Source organism: Drosophila yakuba, chromosome 2L, assembly GCF_016746365.2.
Source record: "Drosophila yakuba strain Tai18E2 chromosome 2L, Prin_Dyak_Tai18E2_2.1, whole genome shotgun sequence".
In the NCBI taxonomy this organism is placed as follows: domain Eukaryota; kingdom Metazoa; phylum Arthropoda; class Insecta; order Diptera; family Drosophilidae; genus Drosophila; species Drosophila yakuba.
In genome coordinates, this window is record NC_052527.2 from 17,917,406 (window position 1) to 17,937,675 (window position 20,270).

General features: G+C 45.6%; 3 protein-coding genes across 4 annotated transcripts; 2 read left to right on the forward strand and 1 right to left on the reverse strand.

The window, feature by feature from the left end:
• Positions 1-202: 202 nt before the first annotated feature.
• On the reverse strand, positions 203-18,913 carry LOC6528732 (locomotion-related protein Hikaru genki). Of its 2 annotated transcripts, XM_002089731.3 has the most exons (9): positions 18,451-18,913; positions 6,911-8,038; positions 5,009-5,230; positions 4,124-4,221; positions 3,550-3,624; positions 2,769-3,105; positions 2,027-2,515; positions 1,503-1,685; positions 203-1,192 (listed from the first exon to the last, which is right to left on the reverse strand). In XM_002089731.3, exons 1-9 carry the CDS (start codon positions 18,578-18,580, stop codon positions 984-986), a joined length of 2,871 nt encoding a protein of 956 aa, XP_002089767.1. In that variant the 5' UTR covers positions 18,581-18,913; the 3' UTR covers positions 203-983. The 2 variants fall into 2 exon arrangements, with proteins under 2 accessions (XP_002089767.1, XP_015054289.1); XM_015198803.3 differs by lacking the exon at positions 3,550-3,624 and having other exon boundaries at positions 18,451-18,912.
• Positions 9,356-11,726, forward strand: LOC6528733 (probable cytochrome P450 4p2). Its single transcript, XM_002089732.4, has 8 exons — positions 9,356-9,720; positions 9,800-10,000; positions 10,055-10,136; positions 10,246-10,346; positions 10,403-10,673; positions 10,732-10,952; positions 11,014-11,328; positions 11,388-11,726. The coding sequence occupies exons 1-8, from the start codon at positions 9,519-9,521 to the stop codon at positions 11,552-11,554; spliced, it is 1,560 nt and encodes a 519-aa protein (XP_002089768.1). The 5' UTR covers positions 9,356-9,518; the 3' UTR covers positions 11,555-11,726.
• LOC6528735 lies at positions 11,990-16,439 on the forward strand. The gene is made up of 16 exons (XM_002089734.4): positions 11,990-12,243; positions 12,319-12,519; positions 12,574-12,655; positions 12,711-12,811; positions 12,879-13,149; positions 13,209-13,426; positions 13,478-13,792; positions 13,857-14,014; positions 14,294-14,591; positions 14,684-14,884; positions 14,938-15,019; positions 15,081-15,181; positions 15,246-15,516; positions 15,569-15,786; positions 15,845-16,159; positions 16,215-16,439. The coding sequence occupies exons 1-16, from the start codon at positions 12,045-12,047 to the stop codon at positions 16,373-16,375; spliced, it is 3,192 nt and encodes a 1,063-aa protein (XP_002089770.2). The 5' UTR covers positions 11,990-12,044; the 3' UTR covers positions 16,376-16,439.
• Positions 18,914-20,270: the final 1,357 nt, after the last annotated feature.

Sequence of the window (20,270 nt, forward strand, 5' to 3'; positions counted from 1 at the left end):
GCTGCAGATGCCGCAGATGCTGCTGCTGTGTGTGTTGCTGCTGCAGGGGATGTTGCACCTGAGCTCGCATTAGCAGCTGGCTTAGGCGGAGGGGAAACACGTGCACATGGATTTCCTTGGCACACTTTCGCGGAGCTTACGGATATATTACTTCTGCAGAGAAGTCCCAGAGCCAAGAGGCAAAAGAGTTTAAGGCCGAGAATTGCATTTTACACAATATCGTATTTTATTTAAAACGGTCTTTACTTTACACAAAGATTGCAGCTGCCTACAATACACTATGCAATACCTATAAGTGCTCCTCTGCCTTTCAAGGAATCAAATTTATGGATATGACTTTAAAGACTTTACTTAGCTTGGCATTTCTTAGCTCCTAACTAATCAACACTCGTCCAACAACTGCTGCTGCAATCTGCATTTCTGTCAGTGTAATACATTTATATGGTGGAATAGAATCGTTTATCTGTATATATATATTTATTTTTATTCGCACTGTGGGTAAGTTTTTCGCTTTTTTTCGTTTAAACATTTACATGTATGTAACTTTTAGTTGCAACCAGAATACGTAATACATAAATATGTTACCTGTACGCAGATGTTGATTATATATCTCATTAAATAGTTAGTGTAAGTACAAGGATACTTCGTAATGAAATGCAAGCGCAAAGTTTATTCAATCTGAAGAACAAATATCTGTAGAGTGTGCAGGATCAACTTGATCTATTTAGAGTACATAGTTTCAAAAGCGTTCGAAAGGAGAGTTCTCGAAAGATTCGTGGGCCACGGAAAGACAATAATTTGAATTGAACCTATCTGATAAAATATCTATTAATTTTGATACCTCTCACTAAGTTAATCTAAATATCACTCGGTTTCGATCTGCATTCGGAATTACAGCATCCGCTCAGATGGAGGACCCGTTATGCTGACTTGGCGGCGAGTCCTTCTGGATCGGCGGCTTCAATCTGTGGAGGTCCTGGAGGTTACACCTCCTCGTAGCTCTTGCACTTGGGCATCGGACCGGACCACCGGCCATCCGGCTGGCACTTGGGCCGCTCGGGCGGACCCTCGTAGCTCTGGACAAATCCGGGCCGGCACTGGACGCTCAGGTAGTCTCCGGCGTCGTAGTTGAACTTGAGCGGCGCAATCAGCCCGTTGGGCGGATCGCCGGGATAGGGGCACTGCGATTTGCCTGAGATCGTGGATGGTCAGTGGGCATGTCATGCGTGTACGGATTGTATCAGGTGGTTTCAGGTTTCAGGTATCAGGTATGTTAATGATGATTCGTGATCGGTATCGAAATCGGTCGTTTGTTCGGCGGAAATACAACACAAGAGTCATTAATTGGGTTGATCTGTGAGCGGACCCACGAGGAGGAGGAGGATCGGTGGATCGGTGGAACGGTGGAGCGGTGCGGTGCGCCGACAATCTCTCGCAGCGCACGCATATACATATACGTGTCTATGTCAGTGAGTGTGTGAGTGAGTAGCGAGTCTACTTACAAAAAGGCGGCGAGTGCGACCACTGTCCGTTCTCCGTGCAGATGATGCTCGACTCGCCCACCAGGCTGTGCCCGTCGTTGCAGCTGAACGTGACCAGGGCGCCCACGGTGAGGCGCCTCTGGCTCAGGCTGGTGCCCCCGATGCGCCCGTTGAGCGGCGCCACTGGCATCACGCACTGAATGACTGCGGGGGGATCGGTCAGTAGGCGGAGGGGTGCACCAGCAACAAAGTTTATTCGAGAGTTAGTAACAGAAGACCACAGTGTAATAGGAACATGTTGTGAATGGTGTCGAAAAGTATGCATTTAAATTGGGCTTCGTGCATAATTGGAAACAGCTCTATGAGAGATTATGCGATCTTTGGATAGCAAAACTGTAGAATCCATAATTTTCAACACTCACAATTTATATAATTAATAGATGCTGATATATAGCCTGGTAACATGGATCCCTAACAAAAAGTTCAGGTTACTTCCTTCTCAAGGAAGCCCACAGTAATCCCCACCATAGTCCCTGATCGCTCACCTTTGCAACGCGGAACGGGGCCACTCCAGACGCCCGACGGCTCACAGTCCAGCTGCGCCGGTCCGGTCAGCTTGAAGCCCCACTGGCATTTGAACACCGCCCGCCCCCATGCCGAGGTGTTCAGCTCGATCAGGCTGAGGTGGGGGTCGTCCAGCTCCAAACGCGGACACTGGATGGCATGGCAGGTCGGCGTCGGCGATGACCAATTGCCGGAGGCCAGGCAGGTGGCGTTCCAGGCGCCGTCCAGCCGGAAGCCCTCGGGGCACTCGTAGTGCGCCCGCTGGCCCAGCTTGTTGCCCTCGAGGCGCAGCTTGAGCGGCGCCAGCGGCTCTGTCAGCTGCGGGCACGTCGAAGTGGCCACCACGACGGCAATGCTGTTGGTCAGTCCGCGCGGCGAGGTGCAGGTAAATGTCCCGGAGTCGTTGTTCTCGATGTTCTTGATGCTCAGCCGGTAGCGCACCGCTTTCTCCTCCTGGGCTGGAGACCATCCTGTAAAGAGGTTGTTACGAAGGTTAGAATCGAAGGTTTGATTATTCGGCGTAGTTATCAAGCAGCTGAAAGATCTTGTTTACTCATTAGTGCCATCATACTCGCTACTCTAAGAATTGCAGGCCTTACTAGACATGATAAAAATAGGCAAGAGACAGAAGAGGTATGTGATAGTCTAGAAGCTTTCCATATTTTTTCTTCTGTTTCTAGCTTCTAATCGTTCTCCTTGAGTAGAACAAGGCGCTCGGCTTACCAGTGGCATACTGCATGTACCAGCTGGTCCAGCTCCACTCCGGAGTGCCCCTAACCCTCGGATACATGCAGTCCATGAGCACTGTGCTGTGCGGCGGAACGGCCATGACGCCGGAGGGCTCGAAGGAGTGGGAGCCGTTGAAGATCTTGATGCGGATCGAGGGGGCGCTGTCCTCCGAATAGTTGGTCAGCACCGTGGTGGGGACGCAGCTGGGCATCCGCGGTGCCCACAGGCCGTTGGAGCAGAGGACCCTGGACTCTCCCAGCAGCTTGTAGATGCCCAGCTCCTGGCAGCGCGCCTGTAGCGAGTGTCCGTGCGGCAGGTCCCATCCCACATTCTTGGCAAGGGGCAAATCGCAAGCAAGCAGTGAGGAAAAGCGAAAGGGTGCACAGGGTATTTTGGTGGAGGGAGAGAAAGGACAGGGGGAAAGAGAGAGAGAGAGAGAGAGAGAAAGTGGAGAAAGTTATCAAATAATCAGACGTTCCCGCGAAATGGGAAAGTGGCGCAGGTCGCTCTGGCGTGCAGTCCTCGCATTAAACATTCTCGTGTGCGAGTATCTGAGTGTAGGTAGTTGTAACTGGTATGTTGGAACTTGTTACGTTCAACTTGTATCTTGCATCTTGTAAACTGTATCTTTTGGCTGTTGGCTCCCTGCTGGTAGGTGTTTGTGGGTGGAATCTGTGTGTTTTTGTGTGTGTTGGTGTTGGTGCCTGTGGTTTGCCTGTGGGTTTCTTGTGGGTGCAATTCTACACAATACTACACAGCTACTACGACGACTCACAATTTCTGTATTTGAGAGAAGTGTCGATTTGGATAATCGCGTTTTACGCCAGCCGCGATTTGGTGGGATCGGTGTCTGCAAGAGAGAGAATCAAAGAGTACCAAAAAACACACATACTGTAGAGAATCGTTTTCGTTTGTATTTGGCCCGATTTCGCTCGAGCATCGGCATGCAGATGGCTTGGTCGCTGGTCTTGAGATATTGCGATATTACGATATTGAGAATTATTAGGTGAGATTTTCAGGCTGAGATGAGTATAGAGCGATAGACTGGTGAGAGTAGACAGAGACAAGCAGAGGCGCAGGCAGAGAGAGATAGTAGATCAAAGTCGAGTCGAGATCGAGATCGGAGTTGAGCTGAGATCCCCTCGCAAAAGCAGTCGAGTAGAGACATGAACGCGGGAAATCTCCGGAAATCTACAAAACGTATGCATGTACGAGTACTGGGTGTACCGGTGTGTGCGTGTGCGTTGCATGTAGGTGTTCTTGTGCTGTAGTGGTTGTGGTGGTGGTGGTGGTGGTGCGGCAGCCAGCTGACCCAAGGATCCGAGGATCTTCGACCTCTAACCACTTACCACTGAAATGTTGCGGTAGCTCAGCAGCAAGTGCGATGGTATCCGGTTCACGTGGCAGCTCTTGTAGAGCGGCTGAAACTTCACATTCCCATTATCGTCTAGGGATTACAAAGCCGCACGGAGAAGAAATATCATACCAAATGTTTACTTGTACAGATTCTTAGCCAATATGTTTAGTGTGCGGTGTGATTTTGTGGTTACTCTAGAGCAACTTAATCTATTTATTCAATTATTAATTTATTCATTCAAAAAAGTGTGTTCAAGACCAACTGAGATCTAGCTATTGGTATGTATTAAGAAAAAATAATACTCAAACCTATGGTTATTTTACAAAGTTTATTTTAGAATTTATTTTGAAGCGAACTTTCCATTTTTTGAAATGGTACCTTTATAACTGATGATACAAGTTGAAGATTCATGAGATGAAGGAACTATATACATATGTATAATATTATATTAAGTTCAATATCAGCTTTTGCTCTGCTGTGCAGAGTTTAGCATGCAATCTTCTTTTGCTGGTTCGATATTACGATTCGGAATCCAAATGATGTGTAAAATAAAAAATAAAATAGTGTTCTGATAGAAACTTAAACTGAAATACGTTTCCATTTCACCGTGTAACTTTAATTGGCGAGCGTTTTAATTGGGTTAAAATGAAACAACAATCTGATTGTGTGCTGTATTCGGTTGTGTACTGATTGTGTAGTCTTTATTTGCGCACGTAAATAAATGAATTCGAAACTGTTTGTGTGGCTTAAGTGTATCTGTAATTGGAGCTATGTATCTGCAACTGCAACTAAGTATCTGTGTGTATGTCAATACTTCAATATTTTATGGTGCATTGTCGTGGGCGTTAGTGGCTGGAGGCGGGAGTAGTTCACTTACCCTCCTCGTTGGTGGCGCACAACGGACCCACCCACTTGCCCTTGACGCAGCGGATCTTGCACAGCCGCCGATCGCCCATGGGTCCGATCTCGCCCGGGAAGCGGATCTCCGAGACTTCGGTGAACTGCTGCAGGATGTCGACCTCCTCGTCCTCCTCCTCCTCCTCGTCGAACTCCTCGTCTGGATGGAAGGGCGTGTAGCCAGCCTCCTCGTCGTAGATACCTAGATTCGATTTTCGAGGCGGGACGAGAAGAGCAGAAGGTGTGGGCGTCGTGAGATGGGCAATGTACCATGCCAAGAAACAGGGGAGGGGTAGATAGACGTTCAGAGGGGGATAGAGCAAATAGAGCAAGCATCTAATGAGCCGTTGAACGGCATGCGAATGAAAGATGCAGATGCAGATGAAGATGCTGATGAAGATGCTGATGCAGATGCAGATGAAGATGAGTATGCTAATGAAGTGCCGGTGGACAATGAGCGATCCTAAGGCCCATCCAAGTTGACCCAAAACTCGACTCGAAGTTGAGCCGAAAGTGCGAAAGACGCGGTAAAATCCTCAAGTACGCCCTTGGGCACACACATTAAGCCAAGGAGAAGCCATCGAGAAACCACGAGACGTGCGAAAAGTGCTGCCAGCTGAAAACTTCAATGGGTTGCTCCAAGTGCTTAGATATGCATTAAAAGAAAACCAGAAGGCTGGCGAAGTGGCCACTTAACAGGATACAACTTCATTTCCCAGAAACCCCATCAAAAGCCGGCACTAAAATAAGGGAGATGTGAAAAGGCAGAGATAACACCAAAGATAATATTATGCTGGCTAATAGAAAATAGAAAAAAAATGATGAAAAAAGCAGTAAAGGATGCCGAGAAGGACTCGGACAAAGGAGCCCCAGCTGAAGCCCAAGGCAAACAAAGGAGCCAAAGGAAAATCATTCCGGCCAGAACAAAGGACCAACCGGCAACGGACAACTCTCGACTCTCAACTCTGAACTCTAACCACGACAAAGATATGGACTGGCAAATAAACCATGACCACGCAGCACCGATGGCGGAAATGGGGTAATGAAAAGCCGTCGGAGAGGGTGGAAAATGCCAGGACAGGTGGCATTTTGGGTGCAGGTGCAGGTGTGATTGTGCTGGGGGATGAGCCATGGCTGGATGGGATGCTATGGTTGGATGCGATGGCTGTGGCTTTGGCTGTGACTGCGATTAGCTTTTACGAGTAGTTCGGTGTGTTCTCCGCTCTCAACTTCCGTTAATGTTTGGGTGTTCGTGTGTACTCATGTGTGCTGCTGTTGGCTGAAATGCCCTTGCAAAAGCGTTTCAATACTCGCTGCTAGACATTGTCAAAATGTTGCCACATTATAAAGCTTGAGGTCATGATAAAGCGCCTAAGCTGCTAGCCAGCCGCATGGGTTCACTATTCGATGGCTAACTGGGCGTATACTTAATTTAGCATGGCTGTGTACATTTAAAAGGGCTAACTATTCAACTGTGCTTATGCATAAATTTAAAAGTATTGTATGGATAAAACCATCTACATCCCTAAGGAAGGATGACGGAAGAGCTTAAAATATAATAGAAAGATTTGAAATTTATTAACACAAGTTCTGGAAAATTAAACTTCTTTTTTTTTTGTTTGCGGGTCCATATGACCCAACAGTTAACAGACATGGGCTGAAAGCGGATCACTTCTAACTTGAACTGCCACTTGGCGACCTTTAACCTTTGCAAGGGATTTCCAGGCGGGAGATTCCGCCCTCCGTAGGATCTCTGCGAGACCGGACAGCGCGACACGGACGGACAGACAGACAACGAGACAGCGACGGCAAATCAAGGCTTCAAAGGCATTGGGCACTGTGGCATTGCCAGTGTCTGGCCGCCGTGCGGGCGCACACTCACCCTTGTCCTTGCGACTGGTGGTCTTGGAGCTGGAGTCGCCACCACCCTTCGGACGGCTCAGTGCACCCGTGGTCTTGCCGGACTTGCGCTTAACACGTTGCCACAACAGGGCCACTCGTGCACTGCTCGACTGATTTCCGTACTGCTGCAGGTCCTCCTGATCCGCTAGCGGTTCCGGTTCCGGCTCCGGCCCGATTCCGGACTCCGGTGGCAGCTGTCCGAGATCACCCTTGAACTCGGTGCTGCGCCGGCGGCGCCAGCGCGGGCTCCGGTCACGCTGGTCGAGCTCTGCAGCGTGACTGTCCCCGCGGCGGCGGTGATGAGCAGTGGCCTCCGGATGGCCCAGTTCCAGTTCGTCCTCCTTTGGCGGTTGTCCGTTAGCGAGTGCCTTTTTCTGCGACTGTTCCTCTTTAGGGAACTTCTTCTCCTTCTTCAGCGACTGCTCCTTTTCGACGACCTTCTTCTTGGGCTTCTTCCTGAGGAGCTTTGTGCACTTCTCCTTGCCACCCTCCGCCAGACACTTGTTTAACCTTGCCTTCATTTTGAGCTTGTGCAGCTTCGATTTCAATTCACGATTTGGCTCACGGCTCTTCAAAATATCAGCTATATGGACATAGTACACATCTCCCTCGGCTGCCAGCTTGCTGCCTGCCCAGCGATCCGTTTCCGGTGAGGCTTCAGTGTCGTGGAGGATGGCATGCCGCTTATATCGACTGCCACGACCCCTGCCTGTCTGGCCATTTTCATTCTCAATCCTCCGGCGACGGCCTGAACCCGCGCGCCGTCGTTTCCCCTGTTTGCGATTGGCATTTAAGCGCTTATCCTCCGGGTCCCCGTGGTGGTCCTCGTCCTCGTCACCCAGGTCATCGTCGCCAACCAGACTGGCGGCCGCATCGCCCACATGCAAGTGGTCGTCGCCCAAGTCCAGGGAATACGGATTGATTACGGCCGCATGGTTCTCGTTGGGGTTACGCGGCACCGAGTCCACAAACTCCACATCCGCCGTGGTGAAGTCCTCCGGCAGGTAGATCTGCGTGGTCTCGAATTTAGCCAGCGGCTGCTCCGTCGTCGCTTCCGGCTTCACAATCGTGAAGCGCACATCCGGCGCCCGACAGCCTGGCGAGGCATCTGCGGATGGATAATGAAAGCGGGAAATAAGAACAGTGGGAAAAAACAGTGGCGCACACGTAAAATATTCTCACTTAGAAATTATTGCAATATAATCTTGATTTAATTTTGGTGTAAATGTGGTATTAATAATAAATAGTTATACAAATTATTATATAACTCAGGGCCACAAAATTGCCATTTATGTGTAATGAAATAACATGGCCGAGGCGACAATGTCTCAATCTTTTGAATAAGTCATTCAATAATCGCTAGTTTGACTCAGTGAGGGTTTGCCAAACGAATTCACCCAAGACTTTGGCTTGACTGGGGGTAATGCAATTTCAAGTCTGCCAGAAACTCTTGCCATAAATATTTCATATGTGATCTAATTTGATAACTTGGCCTGGCTGGGAAGAACTTTCCACTTGACGTCGCCAGACTTTGAGTGCCATCGAAATTGCAAATTTCCAATATGCATTTGGCATGCAGGCAAGTAATCAGGAGGCGGAGTGGGCGGTGGTGAAGGTCGTGGACCCAACGCACAGCTCAAGTTTCAATTTTACATGAGAGGTGGAGGCCAGCAGGAACTCGAACAGAAACAGAGTCAGAGTCGGCATCAAAATCAGGATTTCACTCAGCTGCAGAGAGGAGAGCTAAAGTCGAGGCAGCATTTTCCCCCATTTTCATCTCCAGGCGGCCTTCAGTAATCGCCGACGGCGGAAGCCAAGCTCTTTCGTTACACTTTTCTTTTTGTCAGTAACGTGTCATGCTCTTTGTCGAAAAGTAGGTCGAGTGATGTATAATGGCACAGGCAAATAAAATCACAGACTGCCTTGTAATTGATGAATTGCAATCGCCAATTAGCACTCCATGACAAAGTAAAAATGAGCTATGACCATCGGACACTGCCTTTCTGTTACTTATGTACATAGACTTGGGATGTAGGCACATAACTCCCCCTATTTTAGTTCCATCTATTACATGCTTACGGAAAATATTTAGATTAGCTAGCAAACATTACATTTTAAGTTAATAATCTCTTAACTGAGGTTTTCAATTGATTAGGAATGGCCAAAGGCCTTTTATGTTTTATCTTTAAAAGGACTAAAATCAGATAAAGCATTTTAAATACAAGTTCTTCATTTTGAGAAGAATAAATAAAGAGACGTTTTCCTTTACCAGTGCAAAGCACATAGACGCACAAAACAGCTTTTACAAATTTGAATGTCTGTATCGATTAAAATAAAACACCAATGAAAAGCTTGTTGGGTGAACGTGAGATGAAATATCGACCAGCTGAGCGACGAAACAAAAACACAAAAACAAAGATTCATACACATGCGAGTATATGTTTATAAAAACTTAATAGATCAAAATCTAATCAATTGTGGCCGGTTCTCTTTGTTGCTGATAGTGAAAAGCTCGCGTGGATCGAGAGCTGGGAACCTTAAACCAAAACAGTGCTGAGAGTGAAGCCCACCGATCCAGTTCGCCCACAATGGTTTGGCTTCTGTGGCTTTCCGTGGCCATAAGTGTGGTCGTGCACTGGATCTACAAGGTAAACAAAGACTACAACATCCTCGCCTTTTTCGCCAGGAGGGTTCAAACAAAGGATGGAAAGCCACTGGACAGCTTAGTGCCCATGCCCAAGGGTCGAACTCTGTTCGCCAACTGCTTCGATCTTTACGGAAAAGACTCTGGTGAGTAGTTGGTGACCTTTGACATCAGGTTACTCCTAATTATAACACTTTTCTCTTCTATGCGAATAAACATGATTAGACCAAGTGTTTAATCACTTGCGCCAGTTGGCGAAGAAAAGCGGAGACAGTTATTTGCTGTACTACATGGGGTACTCCAATTTCAATGTTATAGATGCCCATAATGCGGCGAACATACTGAATCATCCCAATCTGATAACGAAGGGCGTTATATATAATTTTCTACACCCCTTTCTAAGAACTGGCGTTTTAACAGCGACAGGTGAGGAACGAATTCTTAAAAAAGAATCGCTGCATCCAAAATTCTATATTACAGAAAAGAAATGGCATACGCGACGCAGTATGCTCACTAGGACATTCCACTTAGATATACTGAACCAGTTCCAAGAAATCTTCATGTGAGTGCTTTTCCTAAAAATCATCTTCGCCTTACCTCTGGTTAAATTTCTTTATCATATAACTAGACATATTATAAATGCATTTTTTAAATATTTAATGTTTTTACAGAGCGGAGAGCTTAAAATTCGTTAATCACTTCCAAGGACAAAATGAATGTGTGGTTTCCTTGAAGGACCACATAGCCAGATTTACCCTGAACAGCATTTGTGGTACTTATACTTTTAGTACCATCGTGCGCATTAACAATCAGTGATTTCTCAAATAGAAACTGCCATGGGAATTAAACTGGATGAAATGGCAGAGAAAGGCGATCGCTACAGGGAGAATTTTCTCATAATCGACGAAGGATTTACCAGGCGCATACTAAACCCCCTCTATTGGGACGATTGCGTATACAACATCTTTGCAGCACACAAGTACAACGCAGCTTTAAAAGTGGTGCACGAATTTTCCAGGGAGATAATCGCGAAACGGCGAGTTCTACTAGAAGAGGAGCTGGAAAACAGAAGAGTCACTCAAACGGCTGACGATGATATGTGAGCTTATTTTGAAATTACTTTTTCACACTGATAAGCTTCCCTTTTCGAACTACAGATGCGTGATTAGGAAGAAACGATTCGCCATGCTGGACACCTTGATTTGCGCCCAAAAGGATGGCCTAATCGACAATATCGGGATTTGTGAGGAGGTGGACACCCTGATGGCTGAAGGTTACGATACCACCTCCATAGGTCTGGTCTTCGGCCTAATGAACATGTCTCTTTATGCCGATGCACAGGAACGATGCTACCAGGAAATCCAGGAGCACATTCAGGGTAATTTAGTCCGTTTATGTAATAGTGAGTTTCATAGATTTCGATTTCCGCACCTTTCCAGACGACTTGGGCAACCTGAACCTCAGTCAATTAAGTAAACTAAACCATCTGAGCTACTTTATAAAGGAAACCATGCGCTTGTATCCATCGATTCCCATTATGGGTCGTCAGACACTCCAGGAAACGGAGCTGGAGAATGGTCTAATTCTGCCGAAGAGCTCTCAGATCGATATACACGTCTTTGACATTCATCGCAATCCCAAGTACTGGGAATCCCCCGAGGAATTCTGCCCAGAGCGATTCCTACCCGAGAACTGCAAGAAAAGGCATCCTTACGCCTACATTCCATTCAGTGCTGGACAAAGGAACTGCATAGGTAAGTGAAAAGTCTTCAAAATATCCGGTTCTCATATGCATTATCTCTCAACCACAAAGGCCAGAAGTATGCCATGCAGGAGATGAAGACCCTGATGGTGGTCATCCTCAAGCAATTCAAGATCCTGCCTGTTATCGATCCCAAGTCCATTGTCTTTCAAGTGGGCATAACCTTGCGCTTCAAAAATAATATAAAAGTCAAGCTTGTGCGGCGGAATTGCGTTTAGTGTTTATCGATTTAAGGATATTCCTTATATAAGCATGCCTACTATGTCTCAAATTGATTTAAGTACGTCCCTGATATTAGATGACTAGTTAACCCTGATTTTTCAATGCTACTCGTCGTGGCTTGGAGCAATAAACTAACCCCATGCTAACAATAAATGAATCAGAAATGAATAGTGTACCATACTCATTTAGTTAACCGGTTTTCCTATAGTCAAATGAAACATTGTTCCCAGCTTTCATTAAAACAAACAAGCCGAACACCATGTTATTGCTATTGTTATTGTTGTGTGAACTCGACCACAAATCGGAGCTAGTCGAGCGCAAAAAAAAAAAAAATAAATGTATACTCGGTGCAATCTAATCAGTTTCAACAGCTTATATTTATAATTGTTGCTATTAAACCGGCTGATAGTAGAGCTGCCTAGATAGAAACCTGCGATCGGTGCAATCAGTGTGGAATGTGAGTTCCGTCAACGCGGTTGTGAAAATATGATTGCCTTGTTGCTGGTTCTGGCCCTGGGTGCGCTGCTGCACTGGCTCTACAGGGCCAACAAGGATTACCACGTTCTGTCCTTCTTCACCAAAAGAATCCGGTCGAAAGATGGAACCCCGGTGGAGATCATCGCTCCCACGCCAAAAGGCAAAACCATATTCGGCAACACCTTCGACTTGTATGGACGAGATCACGGTGAGTAGTGGAAAGAGTCGAACTTTGACCCAATTTAGTTGATATCTTTATGAATGTACATAATTGAGTGTCTAGCTGGTGTTTTCAATCACTCGCGTGAGCGTGCTAAGGAAATGGGTACTAGCTACATAGAATATGCCTTTGGAACTGCTATTTATAACATTATCGATGCTGACAGCGCGGAAAATGTGATGAATCATCCCAATCTGATAACCAAGGGGCTCGTCTACAACTTCCTACACCCATTCTTAAGGACGGGTCTATTGACATCGACTGGTAAGTTGGAATGTCGATTAGCCTCTCTGCTTTCTTCATACTCCATTATTACAGGCAAAAAATGGCATGCTCGCCGCAAGATGCTCACCCCGACATTTCATTTCAACATATTGAACCAGTTCCAGGAGATCTTTAAGTAAGTGTCTCCATTTTATTTAATACCTTAAGTAACTAAAGCATTTCGCTTGCAGAACAGAGAGTCAAAAGTTCCTGCAACAATTCGAGGGTCAAGATGAGGTAACCATATCGTTACACGAAGTCATTCCAAGATTTACTCTAAACAGTATTTGTGGTGCGTTAGCCAATACCTTAAGTTCATTGATTCACCCTTAAAATGCACGTGTATATCAAATCTTCAGAAACCGCCATGGGTGTAAAGCTGGACGAGATGGCCGAGAAGGGGGATCGATACCGGGAGAACTTCAGCCAGATTGAGGAATGCTTCATTCGTCGCTTGAGTAACCCGCTTTTCTGGGGCGACAAGCTCTTCAACATATTTGCTGCCAAGGACTACGCCTCCGCCCTCGATGTGGTTCATGGATTTTCCAGCGAGATCATTGCCAAAAGGAGAGTTTTGCTCAAGGATGAGCTCAACAAAAATCCAAGCACCCAAACCGGTGATGATGATGGGTATGTACATTGGGGTAATAACTGCCAAGTTAACTTGATACTTATAAGTTAAACATTAGATTTGTCTCAAAGAAGAGATTCGCCATGCTGGACACCCTAATCCATGCTGAGAAGGATGGTCTTATCGATCACATTGGCATTTGTGAGGAGGTGGACACTCTGATGTTTGAGGGCTACGATACGACATCGATTGGCCTCATTTTTGGTCTAATGAACATGTCCCTGAACCCTGACAAGCAGGAAATATGTTTCCAAGAGATTCAAGAGCACATAGATGGTAAGCCAAGTACTAAAAGCATTAAGCAACCTCTTATGTGAAAGTTTTCAGATGACCTAAGTAACTTGGATGTTAGCCAGCTGAATAAGCTCAAGTACCTGGAGTACTTCATGAAGGAAACCATGCGCCTGTTTCCCTCGGTACCGATTATGGGTCGTGAAGCCGTCCAGGAAACTGAACTGGCCAATGGACTGATCCTGCCGAAGGGCGCACAGATAACCCTTCATGTGTTCGATATTCATCGCAACGCCAAGTACTGGGATTCCCCTGAAGAATTCAGACCGGAGAGATTCCTACCCGAAAATATCCAAGATCGCCACACCTACGCCTATGTTCCATTTAGCGCTGGTCAAAGAAATTGTATTGGTAAGCAATGGTCTCGATTGTCTCTATCCACTGGCCTTCTTATGATTATAATTGTATTTTGCAGGTCAAAAGTATGCCATGCAGGAGATGAAAACGCTAATGGTGGTCCTTCTGAAGCAGTTCAAGGTTCTGAAGGCCATCGATCCGCAGAAGATTGTATTTCACACGGGTATAACTCTGCGCACCCAGAACAAGATTCGCGTAAAGCTTGTGAGGCGAAAGTGAGCTTGGTGTACAGAGCCATTCAAGGACTAATTTAATCATTTGATAAACTTTAGTCTAACTTGATCTTACACTCGATCATGAACACTAGATCATAAACAACCAAATAGGTTCTGGAATTTCGCAATGCTGTTTGGTCATTTTGTAACACCCATTTCAATAAACTGCTGAATTTTATATTTATAAAATTGTTAATGTATGAACTAGAAAAATATTTTCTGCAGTGTACCTAGCCAAATAACCCCATATCATTTCCGTTGCTTGTGAGTGTGACAATCTTATCAGTTTCGGTTTTTATACCGATGTTATAGTTTGAGGCTGCTGGAGATTTCAGAGATCAGTTTGGTGGGACAGATCCGCGGATGCGGTTGTCTAATAATGGTTTTTTTGTGGCTCGTCGGAGCTTCCATTGTGCTACTTCAATTGATTTATAGACTGAACAGGGACTACTGCATTCTTGGTTTCTTTGCCAAGAGAATTCGAACCAAGAAGGGACAGCCCCCGGAAAGCATTGCTCCCTTGGTGAAGGGCAGTACCATATTTGCCAACAGCTTCGACTTGTATGGCAAAGATCACGGTGAGTTATTGGGGCTTATCTATGCTGGGCTTTGCTGGGTTATCTATGCTAATGTCAAAATCCCACGGCTGTGGTTCTAATTATACGCATAGCTGGGATTTTTAAACACTCCCGTGACTGTGCACAAGCACTGGGAAAAAGCTACGTGGAATACGCAATAGGAGCGGCCATCTACAATGTTATAGACGCGGATAATGCGGAACATGTGCTTAATGATCCAAATCTAATAAACAAGGGAACAGTTTACTATTTCCTTCATCCATTTCTGAGAACTGGTCTGTTGACATCCACAGGTGAGCTTGGGCTAGCACATGCTTCTTTCATTGTTTAACATCAAAATATTTAGGAAAAAAGTGGCATGCACGACGGAAGATGCTTACCCCAACTTTCCATTTCAACATATTAAATCAGTTTCAGGAAATTTTAATGTGAGTTTGAATTACTAACATAACAACTATGTGAAAGCACTTGAATAATTAATTATTCTAGAACGGAAAGTCTGAAGTTCCTACAGCAATTTAAAGACAAGGATGAGGTAATCATCTCCTTAAACGAAGTGATTCCCAGATTTACTCTTAATAGTATTTGCGGTGAGATCCAAAAATCGTTAAAAATGTATTAATAATAGATCCATATCCAAAACTATATCTGCAGAGACGTCCATGGGCGTTAAGCTGGACGAGATGGCCGAGAAGGGGGATCGATACCGGGAGAACTTCAGTCAGATCGAAGAATCTTTTATTCGTCGCATGAGTAACCCACTTTTATGGAGCGATACACTTTTCAAGATGTTTGCCGAAAAGGATTATGCTTCTGCCCTCGATGTGGTCCATGGATTTTCAAGCGACATTATTGCCAAGAGGAGAGAGCAGCTAAATGATGAGATGGATAACATACGAAACACCCAGACCGCTGATGATGAACTGTAAGGCACTCGACAGTCTTTCAAGAGTCTATTTAAACACCGCTTACTTTAGATTTACAACTAAAAAGCGCTTTGCCATGCTGGATACACTTATTCATGCTGAGAAGGATGGCCTCATCGATCACATTGGCATTTGTGAGGAGGTGGACACTCTGATGTTTGAGGGATACGATACTACCTCAATTGGGCTAATTTTTGGACTAATGAACATGTCTTTATATCCGGATGAGCAAGAAAAATGCTTCCAAGAGATTCAAGCACACATAGATGGTTAACTGAGCTGGAATTACCAAAGGGAACGATTTAATAAGCATATCAAATCTTTCAGATGAGTTAACCAACTTGGACAGCGGGCAGTTGAACAAATTAAAGAACCTGGAGTACTTCATCAAGGAAACCATGCGCCTGTATCCCTCTGTTCCCGCCATGGGAAGAGAAACCGCGCGGGAAACGGAGTTGGCCAACGGCCTCATCTTGCCGAAGGGTTCCCAGATTGCTGTTCATGTCTTCGACATCCATCGCAATCCCGAGTACTGGGATTCCCCCGAAGAGTTTCGGCCGGAGAGATTCCTACCCGAAAACTCGCAGAACCGGCACACCTACGCCTATATTCCATTTAGCGCCGGTCAGAGAAATTGCATAGGTATGTGGTATCGCTTTCTTCAATGGAAAGGTTATGTACTAATTTTTCCGTGTAGGTCAAAAATTTGCTATGCAGGAGATGAAGACCCTAATGGTGGCAGTACTGAAGCAGTTCCAAATTCTACCGGAAATTGATCCAAAGAGTATTGTGTTTCAGACTGGCTTAACACTGCGGACCCAGAACCAAATTCACGTGAAGCTCTTGAGGAGAAAGTGAAGCAGCTTTAAAGGAATGGATTTGTTCACGGAACTCTGTTAGTCATAAAGAGCACTGAACAATAGTTTCACCCAAAGACTCCTTTCTTTTCTGGGTGTAAAAATGTCCTGTGACTGGCTTATGGCCGATAATCGTTGGCATCTCGACAGCTGCCGCCCTATAAATCATTCATGCCCTGGCGGGCAGAAGCAGTTCTCGTCCTTTCCAGCAGCTATTACAATTGCAGCTCCCATTTCCCACACAGAGCTCCCTGCCATTTCCTCCTATTTTCGAGGCAGCCCAGGAAAAGTCAAGTAATCTCTGTCCTTTAGCTCGCATATATGGGAATGCAAATGCATAATGCGCTGGCGACTTTTTGTCATTTGGTTTTCCTCCTGCGGAGAATGGAGCCTTTTCCCACTGACTCCTTTTTGCTTTAACTGCGATTTTGACAGTTCGTTACTCAGTTATACCATTTGCATGTATAATGCAGACTCAGCTTTGTTCTAAGCACATAAAATGTGGCAAAGAGACATGTGACCATGGGCTCCCAAAATGCACTGTGTGTGGTGCACTGAAAGATCTCCGACGCCTCTTAAAAAGTTCCAGCAAAATTTAGCTGCCTGTTAATTTTATAAAACATTTATATCGATATCATTTCGTTTTCAAAGGATACCTTTGGTTGGCTTATCTTTAATATGTAGATTCTGTGGTCTACGGGGCGTATTATAAAGTATTATCGAAAACGCATATTTTCTAGTGTGCGCCCAACTCTTCCCAACATCATCATCCACACAGGATTTATGGGACAGCACATGGAAATGGGTGAAAGGCAGCTCTGGTTTAGCTGCTACTCCGGTTACTGCATATTTCATCAGTGCTCTGTGCGCTTGTGCTTCGTCGCCATAAGTCAACATTAAATGGATTCCATTTGTGAGTCATGTAAATTAAATTCCCCTCGCGTTCACATGTGTCAAGCAACCGTTTGGATCTCAGGAAACAGAAAACTGAATCGGCAGTCCGCAGCCCAAGGTTGCCCGCATATTTTACACCCCTTCCTCAGCTGACTGGCTGCCAAAACTGCGCATCAAAAGCCAAAATACAGCCGAATCAGAAGTCGCAATTTCCGCCGCAAAAGAAAAGTGCGCCGCACTTTTGCCTGACTGAAGGACGAAAACCCCAAAAGCTCAGCACCTCAACAGCTGGTCCTGTCGGTTTGCCAGGGGAAATTAGAAGGCAGCCGAGTGGAGGGATGGCTATGTCGATGGAGGCAGAGTGAATTAATTACTTTATGCGCATCTGCGTGTCGCTGTCGGGCACTTTACACTTCCCCTTTATTCTTTATCCCTTGTCCTTTACTCCATATCCACCCATTCCCTGTCCAGTTTTTTCTTCCCTTTCGCAAAACTCACACATGACGCTATTAATTTCTATTACCATCCTCGGACGGCCTGCCATACTTCATTACGGGCTTTCGTGCAATTGCCATTTGCTCGAGCTACCTTTCAGTTTCCCTTCCCCTCTTGCACTAAGAGAAAAGATTGGGGACTTCCAGCAGAAAGTTTGGCTTCTTATTTATGATCTTTCATGTTTATAATGTTGAGTGCTGTCCCCGCGCTAAATGAGCTCGCCATTTATAGTTCAACATGGAAAGCTTACTCATAGTTTTAATTAATCTTTTTTTACCAAATATTTCCCGCAGTGCCTCTTTTCGCGTTGCCCTTGCTTGTTTGTTGACTCTGATTGGGATTAAGGTTGCCCATGGGCTCTCGGCTCGCTTTGATTGCCTTTGTGCCGCAGATGCCGTGAAATATTTCATTTGCTGCCAGTTATTTACTCTTGCGCTCTGCAGCGTCCCCTTCCGATTCGAATTCATTTCTACTTCGGATTTATTTCCTTTGTGCTCGAGCGTGTGTGATAATCGCTGGGAGCTGGGAGCTGGGTGCTGGGCGACTTCCATGGATGCGTGTAAGGCCATTTAATAAAGTGACCGAGTTCGAGGCGGCCCATCATAATTTATTTACGATTCTCGTCCGCCCAGCGAGTGAAGGTCAAATGGAGGAAGCCCACATGTGTGCGGGGCAATTAGGACTCACCTGGTTCGGATGTAGTGCTCGTCTCGACGGGCTCCGTGTTGGCATTGCTTTTGTCCAGGACCAGCAGCAAAACGGTCAAGGATATTAGGGCCCAAAGCGGCTTATGGCGCATACGCTGCCTGCTCCACATGTCCAAGGATCAGATTGCGATTGCCAGAGTTTCGGCGTTGTTTTGTTTCGTTGGTATAGAAATTCGATGAGTCCTTTCAAATGGCACCAAAGTTAACACCACTGCACTTCACGAGTTGGCTTCTTAATGGGCCAAAAATAGAAATCCACTTGGCCAACTCACACACACACTGGCAGCAGTCACCCACACTCGCGCAAAACTGTATGCAACGTGTCCGCGTGTGTGTGTGTGTGCTTTTTGGCTTTAAAGTTTCACTTTTACTTTGAGTCCTTTGCGGAGTTTTATCCTTTCGAAACTGGGCACCTCTTCTCTCGAGCGACGACAATCGAATGCCCCGAATCCTGCGAGCGTCTTGCTTTTAAGCCGCTCGTTGGATTCTGCGCAGCTTCGGCTCCGCTTCGTTCGGCTGCACTCGGCTGCATTCGGCACTCGACGAAGGATCGCACTCGACGAAGCTCCCCAGAGGATGTGTCACGTGCATTTTGCCGGCAAATCGTGTGTTTTTGTTTTGGTTTGGCCCATGTTTTGCTTAGTCGCTGTTGCTCTTGTTCTTGCTGTTGCTGTTTTTCCTCTTTTCCTCTCTCGCCGCTTTCGCTTTTCGCTGTGCCTTTGCCTGTGCCCGTGTGTCTGTGTGCGTGCCCTTGTAACTCTCACGTGGCTTTCCTTTTTCCCACCCACTAGCCTGCCAAAAATCAGCGCCCACCCACGAGGCCAATCCCCAGCTACAAATGAAGTTTTCCGCTTGCTTGCCACGTTGATTCGGTTACCATCCAGTTTAAAACTAATTTAATTATGCTTCCTTAGTTCAGGCAGATACTTTTTACTGGAGTAGTGAATCAGTCGCAGGAAATCAATTACTACTTTTATAGGATATCGAACATAGGAAAAATGAACATTGAATTACATTTCTGGAAATATCAACACATTTCTGCTTAAGTTGAATTTATACAATTCATCACTAAGTTGCATGGTAATCAAACACAATATTTGGTTACATATTTTGTACACATTTTTTAACAAATATTCATATAAAGCAACTTGTATCAATTCAAACTAACATTTTATAAGCCTAGTAGAAAACTATCTACTTAATATCCCCACATATAAATAATTAATAAGTTGAAAAATATTATTTTTAATGTAGTGCTGAGCATGAAAATCTTTAATAAATCAAAATCAATAAAACACACAAATTGACATGCCATCTATTAAAAAATATTTGCCAAAAAGACGGGGATTTTAAATTAAAAATGCAGTAGCTTATATATTATAATGAATACTATTATATAATTAAAAAAGTGTGCTCCGCATTCACTACAAGTTCAGAGTGGGCCGGTTCGACTGCGGATAAGGAGCGGAGCTAAGTGGTCTGCAACGGACCCACCTGGATCGCCTACTCCTCAGCTGCAGCTGCCCTGGAAAGTATGCTATCAATTGTGCTGACGTCGCCTGTCTGCTGGCCTCTCCTCTTGCTCCTGGCCAATAATCAAGCAGAAGTTGAGGTTATTTCGAGGCCTCTGCTGCCACCGGAGCCAAATGCCATTTGGCAACCAGGTTGCGGATGCCACTTGGCCACTAATTACGCAAATGAATGCTCCGACAGGAGGCCCCTCGTTGCCCTCGCAAGATAAATGTCACTCATTGGATGTTCAGGTTGGTGCTGGCCAAAACCGTAACAATACCGTCTGAG